The following is an 18,170-nucleotide window of genomic DNA, read 5'->3' as shown; positions in this document are numbered from 1 at the left end:
ATGTCAATGTCAATGTCAATAAATTGATATTGTAGAAAAGCAGGTATGGTTTATATTATTAACACCACCACCACCACCACCACCACCACCATCACCATCATCATCATCATCATCATCATCATCATAATCATCATCTCTTCTTAGGATATGTAGTAGATAATGGTACCAAAAGCTTCACCCATAATAACATTCATCTTTTTACATACCGTACTACTTTTCCAGAACACCCTTTAATGTCCATTTACAATACATGACCGAAATATTACTTCACACAGATATAATATTAAAAAATGTATTTATTACTTAGATTGACTTGCTAGTTTACAAGTCTACAACTATCAATATCAATATACACTTAATGTTGTCAGGTTACAAGGAATACATACATATTTGGCCCTCTGGGGAAATATGGTTCGACTTATGTTTTTGAAAATATAGCTGTTTATTTTTCAAATACAACCAATTCTCCTATTACTACATTGCAAGGTAAACCATTTGAATGTTGAAAGCAGTCTGTCATGATTGCATTTAAGGTTAGTTTCTAATTCTCTTCAATCCTGTCAGTCAAGTTTCATTTTCTTGTCTTCCCGTTTGACCGTCTTGACACTGTTGATCTACATTATTTGCCTCTTTTAACTTGATGTGTTCAAGAACAGTTTTCATGTCACTCTTTCGTGATACATTTTCCTCATGAATCTTCTGTAGCAGATGAACACTGGAATTCATTTCTGTGTGTAGTTTTGTATTCTCGTCAGATAAAGTTTGCAATTTGACAAGAATTGAAGCTATGTCATTTTCAAGTTTATTGTTGACTATGGTAATCTCGTGTAGCTGTTTATTTGTTGTCTTAATAAACTCTTTCAATTCTGGATTTGTTTCTGGCAAACTCTCTGTCTGCACTGATTTGTCTTTTTGACTGGGTTTCAGTGTTTGTCCTTTCTCAGACACAGGTTGTGTTATTTGACCGCGGTCTTGAATCCTTGCATTTCGTGTCGAACTTGTACCATGGATAGTTTGAAAGAGTCTAACTGTTGTACTTGGTGGAATCTTTAGGGAACTCGATGGCGATGTGCAATCTCTCATAGAATGAAATATCGAAGTACTTGACATTGGTTCCATTGCCACTGCCGGAGCTACGGATTTCGCAATTGTATCACAATGTTGTATGCGTCCAGTAACTGAAATAAGAGGAGCGCATCATATAAGTCACCAACTCTACTACAGACACATGTTGACTAAATATTATTTTGCAAAATGGTCATTCTGTTAATTATCAAGTCAAGGTAGGCATATCTCACCATGAATTGGGATGCTACAGGCATATGCTATGTAGTATTTGTGTAGCTCTGGTCCAGTTTTACCATCCAACGTACACTGTGACCAATCAATGGTTGGTTGGTCCATTTTCATTAACTTCAGAAGAAATCCTTTAATTGTATTCTTAATATTCTCATCTTCCATATCTTCTTCTGTCACCATTGGTAGAATCTTGAAAACACCTACAGTGGTAGAATGTACAGGTATCGGAAATTCCACAAGATAAAGCTTAAAAAATAATTATTTGGTTCCGGTTTCCCAACCCGACCTAGTTTTTCACTGCCGACCCTAAATTATTTTTATATATTCGAGAAGAAAATGATAAAATCATGAAAATTGTGTCGTCTCGCCAGAAACAGTGGACGGGAAACTGACATATATAACTGTTTTTCCAATCTGTAAGTGCTGAACTTGTGATGGGAAGAAACCAATAACATAGAGGCCATTTTGAAAACTTAACTCACAACTGAAAAAAAATAAAATAAAAAATCTATCTACCCATACGTATTCTAAAACTGAGCGTAATCGGAACCACATAATTTTTTTTATTAGGCCTAAGTACGTTTTACAGGCCATGGATGGTTTGCTCAAAAACACACGAGTTAAAACTTCGATAATTTTAGTGTCGATTATGCCTTCAATGGTATTAGAACTTGTGTTCTAGACTTGTTGTTGTTGTTGTTGTTGTTGATTTTGTTGTCGTTGTTGTTAATGATGATGATGATGATGATGATATTATTGTTGTTTTTGTTGTTTGTGGTGTTGTTGTTGTTGTTGTTGTTGTTGTTGTTCTTCTTCTTCCTCCTGACTTCATTTATTGTAATCTAACCCCTGCTAGACGGCGTGTTTTCACTCTGAGAACTGTCACTTGTTTGTACAAGTATGCTTCTTTGCAATGCCTACTAGTTCGAGATTACATTTGACAGATGTTTCCAAGACTGCCTCTAAATAGATGATCTTACCTTTGTTCCTCAGGTATATTTTGTGCAAACATGAATGTGAATTCGAATGGCAAAATAGTATTAATCCATCAAAGTCTGATTTTGAGAATACCGTTCTCCATGATTTCTCTGTTTTTCGTTGAAATAAACTTCTGAAATCGCAAGAGTCGTTGCAGAAATCTCTGTTCATTGGCGTCGAATTATTCTCATAGTAAATGGTTAAACTGTATTTTTCTTTTGATTTATCAGGATAATACACAGTGTTGTATTCGTCCGTTGTATAATCATCTGTCCTTGTCTGTTTGCAGTGTAAAAGTAACTTGCTTAGCTGCATGTATTCTTTGAATCGTGCTGTTTGCTGTTCATTCCCGAGAACAAGTATGTGGGCATCATTAACATTCCTGGGAAGAAATTTGATTTCCTCGAAGTAATCTTTCAGCAATGTTTCCTGCGTGATGTTAAATTGTTGCCATAGAGATAAACATCTACGTTTAGCAGCAATGTTATAAGCAAAGTCATCGTGGTACTTCCATACGTTTTCATAATATTTTGAAATAATCTCTTTCTCAGGAAGACGTTTCGAGTTCTCATCACCGTACACAATAACTAAAACCGAGCCTGGAATTGAATGAAAAAATATAGTCAACCTGATTGAACGATTTGCTTTCTGGGTTAATATGTGTCTCGTACCTGAACGAGAAATGTTAACGTTGCTAGTGACGTTACAGCTCGACTGACTTTTAATATGAGCATCACAATTAGTGGACATGAAAATTAGTAATGGTACTGTACAAATTATTTACAATCAGTAGAAACAAACCAACAGACGGACATATAGTCAGACAAACAAACAGACAGACAGACAGACAGACAGACAGACAGACAGACAGATAGAAAGACAAACGCACAAATAGGCATATATTACCAGTACTGTGACCTTATCTCTCTCACTGTCCGTATAGTTCACACTTGTGGTCAAATTAGAACACTATATATCAATCTATAATGCAACGTACCACGTGGTTTGGTGACACCTTTCGAGAACTCTAGCAATTCATCCCAATAGTCTACAGACTTGTCACGGGTACTTGGCGTTAGTACAATCCGTTGTTGTCTACCATCCAATACAATAATTGCAGTTACAGTGCTATAGTTGTTGAAACGCCGTTGCATATCGTTGTGCTGGTATATGTCAATTTGGTAACTATCTTCTGTTATCAATATGCGTTTCAGTCTTTCTTGCAGCTTGTCGACAGCATCACGGGATGAATGTAGCTTAGTATATAGCAGAAGAAGATGGTCCATCTTAAGACACGATAAATACTAATGTTCTCTTGATAAATGATAACAAATTTGTTTTCCTATAAACGGTGAAGCCGAGTCTAAGGCGATGCATATACTAGATACACTTGTTGAACTCGAAAACTTGACGATATTTACATATGCAAAGAATGAAAATCGATCGAGTGTTCAATTCAACGAATGGAACACAGTCAAATGGGCGGGACAATTTTGACGTTTCTATTGAAAATCTAATCTTTTTCTCAGCAAAGCGTGCCAGGGACTTCGAGGTCAGATCAATGCGCAGTCTCACATTGCAGGTTGCATAAAGTACATGGAATACGCCTCCCACACTAAGCACTTGTCAGCGCAGCGTTTTCACGTTGGCTCCCACAAGTGTCTGGGGTTCGATATTCATGTAGGATTGATTCCCGGGTTCATTTAGTTCATTTTTATTCAGACCTACCAAGATTACGGGTTAATCATATCAACTCGACGTCCCTTGCATTTCAGGATAATGTCAAGTGATACTGTTATCGTGTATATCCAGTCAAGTAGAGGGGGCAATGCATTGCCATTTGAATGTCAAGGAAGTGACAAAGTCGCCACCTTGGCTGAGAAACTAAGATCGGGAGCACGGCGTTTTAAACTGGAACCAAATGACATTGAACTGTCCACGTTAGAGCTCTTTGTCTGTCTGTCACATGATAAAAAGAGGAAACTTCAGTTTAACGAAGGGGTAGAGGATCTGAAAGACCAAGTCGTTGAATTTGACTGTCATCTCGACCAACGTAAGTTGATAATTTGATTCATTTAAAAAAAAGTAACACTGATTTGTAACACATGTTTCTACTCAGCTTATTTTAGGTATTTTCAAAGAAGGAACTACCACAGTTTGCAGTTGTTAATGTGTATAATGTCGTTGAGAATGATTAGAAAAACAAGTATTATAACCGTACATATTTGCTCCCCGCCCCAGTAGCCATTGTTATAAACTACCAATTCGGGGGTTGAATAGGGTATGGGTTGGTTGTTAGGAAATACAATATGGTTTTCTGTTCCTGTGGTTAGTCCGGCTTAATGGCATAGACTTTTAGTGGAATTTGTAACTTTTTGATACTAAGTGCCAAATATGGTGTAAAGATAAAAAATGTTATTTTCAAAAATAACAATTGTACAATATTACATATATATTCACTGTATTTGGTATAATTGTTGATATCATCTATCCACTTACATAAATGTTCTGAATATCTGCAGAATATTAACCTCCAGAAACACCCGACCAAGTTTCAGCCCAATTCACCATGTAGTTTTTAAGATATGTTTTTTGACGAAAATTAACATTGTTTTATCTAATTTACATATTACTAATATGATCATCATGTTGTGATTACACCTTCATCTACACATACCCAGTGGTACCCACATCACATTTCAACCTAATACGCTCAGTAGTTTTGGATTCACAGACCAAAATACATATTTTTAGCCCAAAATTGCATATCACTGATGGAATCACCAAGTCATGGACCTTTCTCAATTGAAACAAAATCTCAGAGTAATCTGGCCAGTAGTTTTGGAGGTTTATTTTACTGAAATCAGATTGTTTGACCCTAAACTAGACACTAAACATAATGTCACCACCAAATTACAAGGCAATCGGCCTGACAAATTTTGAGTTGTAGTCGTACACACAAACAAAACAAACAAACAAACAAACAAACAAACAAACAAACAAACAAACAAACAAACAAACAAACAAACAAACAAACAAACAAACAAACAAACAAACAGGCAGGCAGGCAGGCAGACAGACAGACAGACAGACAGACAGACAGACAGACAGACAGACAGACAGACAGACAGACATACATACATACATACATACATACATACAGACACTGCACCATGCCTATGGCGCTACTGAATCAAATCATTTCAGTTGTGCTAAAAAATATGACTGACAAAAAAAACCAATCTGTTACATATAGTGAGACAACTGCTCTTCAAAATGTTGACTAACGTGTTTCATGGGCTCTCTCATAGGTTATGGGTAATATTATAAACGAGTGTACAGCCTTCGTCCAAAAACCACTTTAAGAAACGGCAATAAATATTACTCACAAAAGATTTGTAAACAACAATTATAGAGATTTATATTATGACTTTCTCACCATCAGTTCTTTTTTCCATCTGTCTGACACAGAACGAGTACTCTATGTGAAACACTGTAAGGCCATCAATCCAGTCAAAGTGAAGATTTCTAATGATGACAAAGTATGTGATTTGGCGAATGTTATCAGAGAGAAGGCGTCGGATTATTCGCTAGCCGGGGACGTTCTCCAGAGCCTAAAATGTGGCGAAAGTGAGGTTAAAATCTCATTACTTTCAGAAGATGGAGAAATCAAGCCGCTGGACCCCCTTCTCCATATCTCCGAGATTGGCCAAGATAATGTTGTGTTTGAAGTGGAAACAGAGATAACGAAGACCCGAGGACGTCGTAAGTATATGGAGTATGATTTTTGATTAGACTGCCCTGTCAACTGTCAGATATGACCTTTGAATATGGAATCATTGGTCCTAATTAGTTGAGGACTGGGTACTTGTGTAACCTCACAGAATGCCATCATTACATTGTGACAATTTACCAGATTATTGGCAACAACCAATCTGAATTAATTTTCGTCTACTTTATACTAGCCATGAAGATCCTTGTTAAGCATTCTAATGCTGGAAGGACACAAGCTGTCGTCTGCTGGGAAAACGACACTGTCTTTGATGTAATTAATGAAATTAGAGAAGATTTTCAACGTTTTGGACTTGGAGAAGATATCGCTAACGAGGTCGCGGACCCAGACAAAACGATGGTTTTGCTTCGTCCGGGAGCAAAAATGGGAGCACAGTCTGAGCCAATGGACACTTTGGAACCGGCCTGTGTACTCAAAGATCAGTTGGTTTCTTTCCGAATGGAGTCCCACAAGATAGAGCCACTAACGACAGGTAAGCATGTTGAAACTTTGAGTCACAGCTGATTCATTGTAATAATAACGATAGTTTTTATATATTGCTTTTCTGTACATAGCACTGTTACCCACAATCGCTCACTAGATTCTCTAAATGACCTGGTGCACATGCAGTCATTTCTGAAGGTGCGTGTATTGAAGCATTCACATATAAATCTCTGTCCAACCAGGTCCATAAATAAATAGCTGGGTACGGTTGACTGGGCCACAATCAAACCTAGAACCTGACAGCTGCGAGGCTTGAGCTTGAATATTTCACATTTCCAACATGATATCGTAACAATCCAGCCACATGACAAACCCCAACGAAACAAAACAAAACAAAACAAAACAAACAAACAAACAAACAAACAAACAAACAAACAAATAAAACAACAACAACCAAAACCCCAAAAAACATAATTCATTGCTGTTCATTGTTATTTACTTTCCTTATAAATGTGTATTCATTATTTCAAAGGCACTGATAATGAAACATTTAACATTGATTATTTACAGATGATATTGAAAAAATATGTGTTGGCCAAACTATTGCTTTCTTTGGTGCACCTGGTCATGGAAAATCAGCAACTATCAATACCATTGGAGAGGTAAGTTAATCTTTCATAATCCCCTTTGTCGATGATTCCTGCCAAATTCAAAATCACTCGAGTTTGGGCTGAACGTCTCTGTTACATTTTCAGGCGTAAAGTTACTGTCTTACATAAGACTAAATAATGCTACTGCTGCCATGGGCAATACTGTCTGTAAAACACATTTTCCATGACTGTTTTGTACCTATATATTTCAAATTTGAAATAAAAAAGGTGTATTTTATATGTTTCTTTTAGGCTATACCTGGTGTCGAAACACCATTGACAGATACCTGGAACAGACACACAACTGGAACTATGGTCATTTCACCACACTTCATACAGATCGGCAAGAATTTTTTCAATCTCCTAGATGTTCCTGGAGATGGACTAGGTGACGTCTCAAGCAAAGAGAATAGGGACAAGACTGGGAAGACAATCAGTTGGATCCTGGAAGGTAAATTTCCGAAGGATGCAGAACCTGGTTTCTGGAGAGATAACAACGTGTTCACAGCTTGGCTTTCATATGTGAAGAAACCCAGCACTGGTAAAGTCGACGCAGTTGTCATTATTCACGATGGTTCAGCTGCATCAGTAGATATGCTGGATAAGGTTGTTGTTGATGAAGCAAGGAAGTTAAGAGGTAAACATTGTCAAAATATCGTTATACGTTAAGATTTCGGACAGTATCTTCAATTTTATATTTAGCCCTGGCATAAATAAGTAACAGCAAAAACGGGTGCTCATTTTGAAAGTGGGTAGTGTGCAATTCTCTTTGTTTGTTTGTTTGTTTGTTTGTTTATTTATTTATTGCACGTATGTATGTATGTATGTATGCAATGTATACATGCACGTATGTACGTACATACATACATACGTACGTACGTATGGAGGTACGTACATACATACATACATACGTACGTACGTACGTATGTATGTATGTATGTATGTATGTATGTATGTATGTATGTATGTATGTATGTATGTGTGTGTGTGTGTATGTATGTATGAATGTATGTGTGTATGCAGTTTCTTATTCGTGTTTGTTTCGTTGTTTGTCTGTCTGTCTTTCTGTCTGTCTGTCTGTCTCTGTCTGTCTCTTTTTTTGTTTTTGTTTGTTTGTTTGTTTGTTTGTTTGTTTGTTTGCTTGTTCATTCCTTCCTTCCTCTGCTGGCAAATGGTATAAATAATGTTTCCTACTCATTCCCTACAGGAAATGGTGTGCCAGTGTTAGCAGTTATGACTCACGTTGACAAAATAGAAAGTGATGATATTATTCGAGAGAAAAAAACTGAACTGTCGATTGCCACTGGTATCGACGAAGTTAACATCTTTCCAATATCAAATCTGAAAACACAGGGGACTTATCTACGAGGGACTGGAAAAGATGACTACGTCTTGTGGATTTTGAAGCACATGTTAAGCCGGTCAAAAAGATTCAAAGAAAACGTCTAGTTGGATATGTGTATATATACCCAACTAGAAAAATATATCAAACATACTCGATACATAGTTGCCAATTTGTAGATTTTTTTTTCTATTTGAGAAATTCGCAGGAAAAAATGAAATACAAAAATGTAAGAAAACAAACTTTAATTTCACCTCTCAGCTATGTTGATACTTTTAACATGAGTGCCTTTTATTGTTTTTGTTTAAAGCAAACATCACATTAACTGGGTCAAGATAACTGCGTTATCGTATACAGAAAGGGCAAAGGCGACACTGATTCTCTTTTCGTCATTTTTATGCGTATGGATCAGAGCAAGAAAGTTAACTTCCACCAGATTTGATACAAGATATGGCAAAAGATGTACTATTTTAACTGCGGATATATAATTTCCATATTAAAGAAAATCGTGAAGTTTTTAACCTTTTCTATGTTTGTATTTATAAATCAGGTTCTAACTTGTGCAATCATAGCTCATACTTCCACATTTCTATCTGTATACCCTGCCGACTCGGAAATGGCAATATTCTGCACAGTGTTTACTGAGGTAACGCAGCTAAGTAACTATATCAACCAAATGGATATATATATATATGTCTATACATGTAAACTTTGAATCGCAAAGGCACCAGGTATGAAATACAAATATGATGTAGTAATTAACGAGTATAGGAATGTCGTAGTTTTCTCGTATCGGTTTTTCCCTGATAGATTATAGAACAATTTCTTCTTAAAGGCACATTTAGACAATCGCTAGCCAACAGAAAAGATCAATTTCCATTTTTTATATTTTAAAATAAACATTAATTCAAGTGTTCTATGTTGTGAGTGTTTATTTGAGTAAGGGTAAAATACACAACAACACATTCAAGAGAATCCATGCAAATTTACTTCACAACCTGCTCATATATTTTGTCTTACTTTTATGATTGGATACATCGTATGATAAGAATTCAGTTTAAATTTCGACTAGAATGGCAAAATTGAATAAGGGAGCCTTCGATAATTAAAAGGGGATGGGCGGAGAAAATAATAAAGCTCTGTCTGTGGCATAAAATATGACCCTCCCCCAAGTCCGTTGTGCTAAAAGGTTAACCCCCTTAATTGTATTGAATATTACATAAAGAACATAAAGAATCAATCTAATTATGTTTCGTATTAAGATTTGCAAACAAATATCAACAAATGGGGTTTGCCCAAAACAACTCAATAATTTTATTTTCCCCTCAGACCTTATTATCAATCGCTGAAAGGCCCACTTTGCACTATTGTACTATCCCACTGTTATTTGTTTTTATTTATAGAAAGTCAGGGAAATCCTTACAAATTTGATTCAACAACCAGTATGTCATACCACGTATTAAACCATTGATATGATATGCCCATTTTTGAAGAATATACAAAGCATCCTATTGGAGCAAATCAAGTTCACCTAATGACCTAGTGTTATTTTAAACTTTTGTAACAACTAATACTGTATTTAGATATGTTGCTTGTGGTATTTCTGTTCAACAAGACAAATTGAACTATCGTTAGTTTTTAACCGATGTAAAAGAATTGTCTAAAATCTCTCTCCACTCAATGCTTATTGTATAATAGTAATATACGCACTGAGGTACACGTCAAATGTACCATGTAAGTGAATCGTGAATTGCGTAAAACAAATATGGCTGCCAAAATAAGTCGGGTTAGTTAACCGTACAAAGCTGAATTGCGGCATCTGAAGCACTGACGAAATGAAAGAAGAGGACTTCGTGGAAAATAGTGTTTCAAAAAGAAGCTGTTCAATACATGTAATAGGACACGTCGCTTCTCAGTAGCCAATCAGTTTGCCATCGTCCATCGACAGCTGAACAAACAAACACCCAATTCCCTAGCAACAACAATTGATAGCATGTACAGGGTGAACCACTGTGACATTACGGAGTATTAATTCAATAACTTTGTGGAAACAACACATCGAGTTACAATATCTCTATAATTCTCTTATGTCATGTCAGCAAATGAGTATTCAATATTACTATTTCAATATTATTATCACCTTTTATGGATAAAATAAAAATAAACCAAAGAGATTTACCAGCTTACAACTACCCCTGCACTAATTGAGAATTATATAAATATGCATGCCAAACAAATCCACTCTCACTTTGATAAAATTTTGCTTTAATCGGCACCCCTCTTTTCTAGACGCAGAACATAATTTATTAATTTTAAAAAATCATGATATGATTTTTATCCTCAGATGTATTTCATTTAAACAGGGGGTTTTGTAAGTTACCGAATCGAAATTAAAAGTTTAAATGTTTCCTTTCACTTTCTGTGTCACCTTTACAAAAAGTGGTCACAACACTTAATTGTCAATAAGTAGATTTAAATATGTACAGGGCAGCCAACCAATATGAAATGATTAGCTGGACTTCATACGAAACGAATTGGTTCACTGGTGTGATACACCACCTTATAGCTTAGCTGGCTTCCAATTCAGATCATATAATCAATCTACTCATCATACAGCTACTATTCTGATATTATCAACAAGTGTATCCTTTAAAAGCCATTGAACATTACCTTGACCTATTCTAGGAAATATCTAAGTTTTGAGCTCCTAATACTAGTACATTTTAACATTAACCTTGTCTTAATATTATTAATTGGACAGATGACAGTTTGCCATTGGGCAACCTCTTTGTAAACCCCTTACCGGCTATCAGACGTGTCTCTCTTCAGTTCTGAATTAAATAGTATGTCACAATGCAGAAATGTTTTTTGAAGGCATTTGTTGTTTTCCACTATTGCCACCACCGTGAGTGAGTGAGTGAGTGAGTGAGTGAGTCTGTCTGTCTGTCTGTCTGTCTGTCTGTCTGTCTGTCTGTCTGTCTGTCTGTCTGTCTGTCTGTGTGTGTGTGTGTTTAAAAATCAACGCCCGTGTTCCGATCTAAATGGCTTAGCTGATGGCCAGAATTCCCAAAGACTAGGTGAGCAAACAACCGGCACCCTCAGGACCGAACTCAACATGAATATATACTCCACGACATATCTTGAATTTCTAGATCTTGTCATACTTTTCCCGGAGACTCGCTCCTCTCCTTACACCACAAAAGTTAATAATTTGCTGCATTTCACTGACATGTTATGATATTATATTACTTTACAATGGTGGAAGTAGTAGGATGTCATATCAGTAGGATTTAGAACCGGTGGGATCATGCCAAACTAAAAAAAATGCAAAGTCAAATGTAAAACTTGAGTCAAAGTAGAATACGACCGTCCCTTATTTTATTTTCTAAACTATAACCCTCTCCGAGGACCAGTTTGTAAAAAGGTGATCCCTATTCTTGCATTTATTTATGATTTATGATCGGTGACAGTTTGTACCGAGTACGACTCAGTCGTCAACAGGTTTTACATGACGTAATGTGTTATTTTGAGAATGTGATTGATTGAATGATCTGACTGTATCGTAATGTAATTGTATAAATTAAAGTTATCCAGTAATTATTTGGAACTGAGTTTTGGGATGTGATTGTGGCAAAATAGAAATATCAATCTCCCTCTTAGTTAATTCCCGACTGCGGACCAAGGACGATTCTGGTATGACAACGTGATGTGCGGTCGTTGTGTAGTACGAATTCAACTTCTATACGATCTTCAAGGTGTGGTGAAGATAGTCATGAATATAAATCTTGAAATACATACATACAAAAAACATGTGTAATCACATTTTCTTTGATTACCCTAAAATAGATTGACAGTTATATATTCAAAGATTGAATCTGAAGAATGTGACAAGTACATCACTGCAAACAAACACTATAGAGACGTCATTACAGTCTTTACATCGTATATGTCATTCATGTCAAAGGCTGCAAATCTCTCTAGAAGTCCCTATCAATAATAGTGATAGTAAGTTTATAGTATAATCAGTTCAATTGAAAAAAAAAAGTTTGACCTTGTCGACTTTGCTATTACCTTTACTACTTCCCTCAACTTGAAGATAAATAATATCATACAACAGGCTTACTTTTGTATTCTCTTTTCTGTCAATGCTATGATGGAAGCATTACACAAATCACAAGTAAAGTAGTATTTGAATTGTCTAAAAATCAGAATTTGATTAATTAGCATGAATCAAATCGTTAACATCTATGATAAGTCATTGTGAAACACAACGTTGTGAAATCCAAAAAAATTATACAACAAAATCTTAAAGACCTCTACCGCATTTCGTATCAAGATTTGCAAACAAATATAAACAAATTAGATTTGCCGAACACAACTAAATAGTTTTATTGCTCCCCTCAGACCTGTTATCAATCGCTGAAAAGGGCCACTTTGCACTATTGCTGTTGGTATTTGTTTTAATTCACAGAATATTTATGAAAGTCAGACAAATCTTTACAAATTAAATTTGAGTCAACAATCAATATCTCGTATTAAATACTAAAGGATATGCATAATTCTAAAAGCAAATATACATACCGCCTCATTTCAGCAGATGAAGAGGATAAATTGTGTTTTTAATTTTCAACAGTTATGTCGAATTAAGGTCCAATTTTGAAACAGTTAATCTAATGACCTAGTTTTTATTTTAAAACGTTTGTAACAACTAACACTGCATTCAGAAATGTTGCTAATGGAATTTCTGTTCATTAAGACAAATTGAACATTAATTCGTACGATGATTTATTTGTCCTCTAACTCGTATATATAAACACACTCGGCTTGGAGGGCTATAGACACGAAACTTTCATGGGCCGATCAGTAACATCAGACAAACATGAAAGGGCACACTGTTAGTTACGTAGGACCTCGTAGACATTGGGTGTCGATTGAATATATTTTTTAAGCACAAGTCAGGTACATTTTTATTAACACGCATACAAATCCAAACAAGCAAATTACACATATACCTACAGCAACACGATATCTAATAGCGCCAATGAGAATTAATTTCATCTAATTTACGACTGTTTCGTGCAATGTAGGCCTTAATATGACCACTGGCAGTGTGTAACCACTCCAATCCTTCCTATGGAATCTGACGCTATCAGTAGTTTCACCTGGTGTAAGAAAATAGTCACTCCAGCCGGTTTTTATCTAGCAATATTATACTACACAGGTACATGTCGAATGCAATTAAGAAGGACTGTGTGGGAAAAAGGCGCGTCAAATTAACAGTTCATCATAATGGATAAGATGCTTATCGACAGATGCATAAGTTTAAATCATGCATTTCGATGCAACCAAATACATTTAAATTTACAAATATTCCTGACAAAATGTCAGATGGCTAGAAATTCCATAGATATTTGATACTACTTCCGTCTCTATGTTTAACACAGCTTTAACCTTAGTAACTTGTACTATAATTAGTTTTCAACTAATGTAAAAGAAATAATTAAAAATATATATTAATATACACCCTCCGGTACACACGAAGTTTACCATATAAGTGAATTCCATATAACAAAGATGGCTGCCATAATAAGTGGGGCATAGGTAAACAGCTTTAGGCTTTCTGGTTTACACGTGTAATTATGCCAGTCTGAATTACGCTGGCAAGTAGAGATGTGATTTCAAGGCAAACATGCATTCAAGGTTTAAATATTCACGTGTGATGAACACAATTATGGGAAATTGTACATTACTTTCATCTATGAGGTTTAATTTTAACACGCATTTCCACAAAGTAATTAACACTATCGTTAGTTTTTAACCGATGTAAAAGAATTTCTTAAAATCTCGCTCCACCCAATGCTTATTGTCCATTAGTAATATATACTCTGAGGTACGCGTCAAATTTACCATGTAAGTGAATCGTGAATTGTATAAACAAATATGGCTGCCATAGAACGTTGGGTATAGGTAAACAGTACATAGCCCAGTGGCGACATCTGAACCATCGACGAAATCAAAGAAGAGGACTTCGTGGAAAAAGAATGCGTTTCAAAAAGTTCACATCTCAATAGCCCATTAGTTCGTAACCATAGATCGAGAGCTGAGCAAACAAACACTGAATTCCCTAGCAACAACAACTGATAGAATGTATAGACAAAAACTGAGTGAACCACTGTGACATTACCCAGTATCAATTCAATAACTCTGTGGATACAACATATAAAGTTACGATATATGTATAATTCTCTTATGTCATGTCAGCAAATTACTAATATCGACATTTTTCAACGGATAAACCAAACGAATTTACCAGCTTACCACTACTCCTGCACTAATTGAGAATTTTATAAATACTCATGCCAAACAAATCCTCTATAGGCAAGGATCTTTATCCTCTAGTGTATTTCCTTTAAACAGGAGGCTTTGTAAATTACCAAACTGAAATTGAAAGTTTAAATGTCTCATTGCACTTTCAGGACTTTTACAACAATGAGGAACGATGGTCACAAATTAAACGGAGATGCCAACAAGTAAATTCTGTACAAAGAAGCAGTAAATGCAAAGTTATTGACCCGAAAAGGCTAGTCAGTCAAAATGAAAGAATTATTAAAAAGTAAATTCTGTATTTGGAATTAATAAAAAAAATGACAATACACCTATACTATATCACATACTGCATGGTTTTCCAGACATTGAGGATTTGAAAATAATTTATGTACAATAAAAAAAATGTGTTATCCCCCACCCCCTCGAATTCGTATATACAAACACACTGGGCTTGGAGGCCTATTATTGACATGAAACGTGAGAAATCATGTCAAAGTTGGCTGTCATCATTTCTGGGCCATCGTAGCAAAACGTTAAAGGCAAGATGGCGGCCACAAACTGAGACTTAGACAGGAAGCGTAGTTAACAGTTCAGAATTCTTTTTTTATTAGTAAAATCCAATGAAAAAGAAAGGGTACACTAAGTTAAATAGGACTTCGTGGAAAGAGTGTGGACAACTGGTAAACAGTACAGAGCCGAGTGGCAGCATCTGAAGCATCAAAGAACTGAAAGAATAGGCCTTCGTGGAAAAGGGGCGTGTCAAAAGAAAAGTTCATGACCTTTACAAGAAGTCGATGGCAACGACGGTCACAAAACACAGTTGTCAATAAGTAGATTTATTTATGTCCAGGGCATGAAAATGTTGACCCGAACATGCCAGCCAGACGAAATGAAAGGATTTACATGACTTCATACGAAACAGATTCAATGTTTCACCGGTGTGCATGTGATACACCACCTAGCCTAGCTGGCTTCGAAGGCCAACTATTCTGATAACACTGTCATCCTTAGCGCCAAGTCTCACACAAAATATTTCGATCATGATACCACCTTCCTTTCATGCATATACCATTGATTTGCCTGATAATATCTGACAAAAATGTTTCTAGGCAATAATGTTCTGATATGAATACTTGCTATGTAAGTTAGTCCTTCATGGTACTATAATTGGTACGTTGACAACATGTACTCGCTATACATTTTATATGGGTACTCTAGATCTGTTGTTGCCGTACTGCACGGGCTTTAGTGGTTATTAGAACGTGGTGAACATTTTTTTTTTCGGGTATTCAATAAAATCAAGAAAATTAACAATATGTAAAGATGTCATGGCCATCCATTTCTACGAAATGGTGTTTTACAAACTTTCGTTTTCGGTGCCGTTCTATTCTTGCATACATTTAACAATTAATTAGGACCTGGTGGAATCGGTGTTGCAAACCGCATGCGCACTAGCATATTAGGGTCTACACAATGATTGTCTAGGCAACCTCCTATAGATTCAAAATTAATGAATGTCCTGTGACAGATTAAAAAAAATATTAACATAATTATTATTTGAGCTAATGTGTAGTTGTTCTACATTGACGTGGCACTGAGTATTATCATCAACTTCATCATCATCATCATCATCATCATCATCATCATCATCATCATCATCACCGCCGCCGCCAACAACAACAACAACAACAACAACAACAACAATAACAACAACAACAAAAACAAAAACAACAACACCTATCATTATCATCATCATCATCATCATCATCATCTTTCAAAAGAAGTTTAATGCGTATTTGTCCTATGTACACAAAATACTAAGATATATACAAAAAATGGTAAAGATCGAGGGTCGATTCAATACTGTTGTACTTTATGAAGACTGATATTTACATCGAGTTGTACATGTTGTAAGTTATTCAAGTTCAGAAATATATAGTGACAATATGATGGCTGAAAGTTATTTCATAAACAATGCGTTATGTGACTAGAATGTACAAATGGTAAATTTCACACTGGAGTTTATTCCGTTTGTAGCTAACAATTGAAGCGGAGTTGACCGTCGACTAATGTACCACATGTTAATTAATAGGAACCAGTGCAAGTTCTACACATTACACTGTATTTTTGGGTTAAATGGTTTTCCAGACATTGAGGATTTTAACAATAAATATGTCTACAATAAAATATTATCATCAAATCCAAAATTGTCATGATGTAGAGACATCTGTTGAAGTATGTAACAACCCCTGTGGATTATTTGAACTACAAGTCAAATGTTCATTCTGTTCTAATTGGTATTATTTGATACAATTTAACTAAGTGGGCATCATCACCATCATCATTGGCAAGCACTAATGTGCCACATTAATAGGAACCAGTGCAAGTTCTACACATTACATCTTGTATTTGGAATTAATAAAATAAAATGACAATACACCTATATTATATCACATACTGCATGGTTTTCCAGACATTGAGGATTTGAAAATAATTTGTCTACAATAAAAAATTAAAATATCACCAAAACAACTAAATTGTGTTATCCCCCCCCCTCGAATTCGTATATAAAAACACACTGGGCTTGGAGGCCTATTATTGACATGAAACGTGAGAAATCATGTCAAAGTTGGCTGTCATCATTTCTGGGCCATCGTAGCAAAACGCTAAGGGCAAGATGGCGGCCACAAACTGAGACTTAGACAGGAAGCGTAAATAACAGTTCAGAAATTTTTTTTTATTAGTAAAATCCAATGAAAATGAAAGGGTACACTAAGTTAAATAGGACTTCGTGGAAAGAGTGTTGACAACTGGTAAACAGTACAGAGCCGGGTGGCAGCATCTGAAGCATCGATGAACTGAAAGAATAGGCCTTCGTGGAAAAGGGGCGTGTCAAAAGAAAAGTTCATGACCTTTACAAGAAGTCGATGGCAACGATGGTCACAAAACTCAGTTGTCAATAAGTAGATTTATTTATGTCCAAGGCATGGAAATGTTGACCCGAACATGCCAGCCAGACGAAATGAAAGGATTTACACGACTTCATACGAAACAGATTCAATGTTTCACCGGTGTGCATGTGATACACCACCTAGCCTAGCTGGCTTCCAAGGCCAACTATTCTGATAACACTGTTATCCTTAGCTCCAAGTCTCACACAAAATATTTCGATCATGATACCACCTCCCTTTCATGCATATACCATTGATTTGCCTGATAATATCTGACAAAAATGTTTCTAGGCAATAATGTTCTGATATGAATACTTGCTATGCAAGTTAGTCCTTCATGGTAATATAATTGGTACGTTTACATGTACTCGCTATACATTTAATATGGGTACTCTAGATATGTTGTT

At 35.8% G+C, this 18,170-nt stretch overlaps 2 protein-coding genes across 2 annotated transcripts; one reads left to right on the top strand and one right to left on the bottom strand.

Moving 5' to 3' along the window:
- Nucleotides 1-564: 564 nt before the first annotated feature.
- Nucleotides 565-3,563, bottom strand: LOC144444209 (uncharacterized). The gene is made up of 4 exons (XM_078133625.1): nt 3,275-3,563; nt 2,280-2,876; nt 1,299-1,499; nt 565-1,178 (listed from the first exon to the last, which is right to left on the bottom strand). Exons 1-4 carry the CDS (start codon nt 3,561-3,563, stop codon nt 565-567), a joined length of 1,701 nt encoding a protein of 566 aa, XP_077989751.1.
- A 350-nt stretch (nt 3,564-3,913) lies between these two features.
- LOC144444616 (uncharacterized) lies at nt 3,914-9,402 on the top strand. Its single transcript, XM_078134104.1, has 6 exons — nt 3,914-4,330; nt 5,749-6,042; nt 6,243-6,542; nt 7,064-7,155; nt 7,396-7,780; nt 8,351-9,402. Exons 1-6 carry the CDS (start codon nt 4,057-4,059, stop codon nt 8,590-8,592), a joined length of 1,587 nt encoding a protein of 528 aa, XP_077990230.1. The 5' UTR covers nt 3,914-4,056; the 3' UTR covers nt 8,593-9,402.
- Nucleotides 9,403-18,170: the final 8,768 nt, after the last annotated feature.

This window comes from Glandiceps talaboti, chromosome 13, assembly GCF_964340395.1.
Source record: "Glandiceps talaboti chromosome 13, keGlaTala1.1, whole genome shotgun sequence".
In the NCBI taxonomy this organism is placed as follows: Eukaryota; Metazoa; Hemichordata; class Enteropneusta; family Spengelidae; genus Glandiceps; species Glandiceps talaboti.
This window is presented reverse-complemented; position numbering and strand designations above follow the sequence as displayed.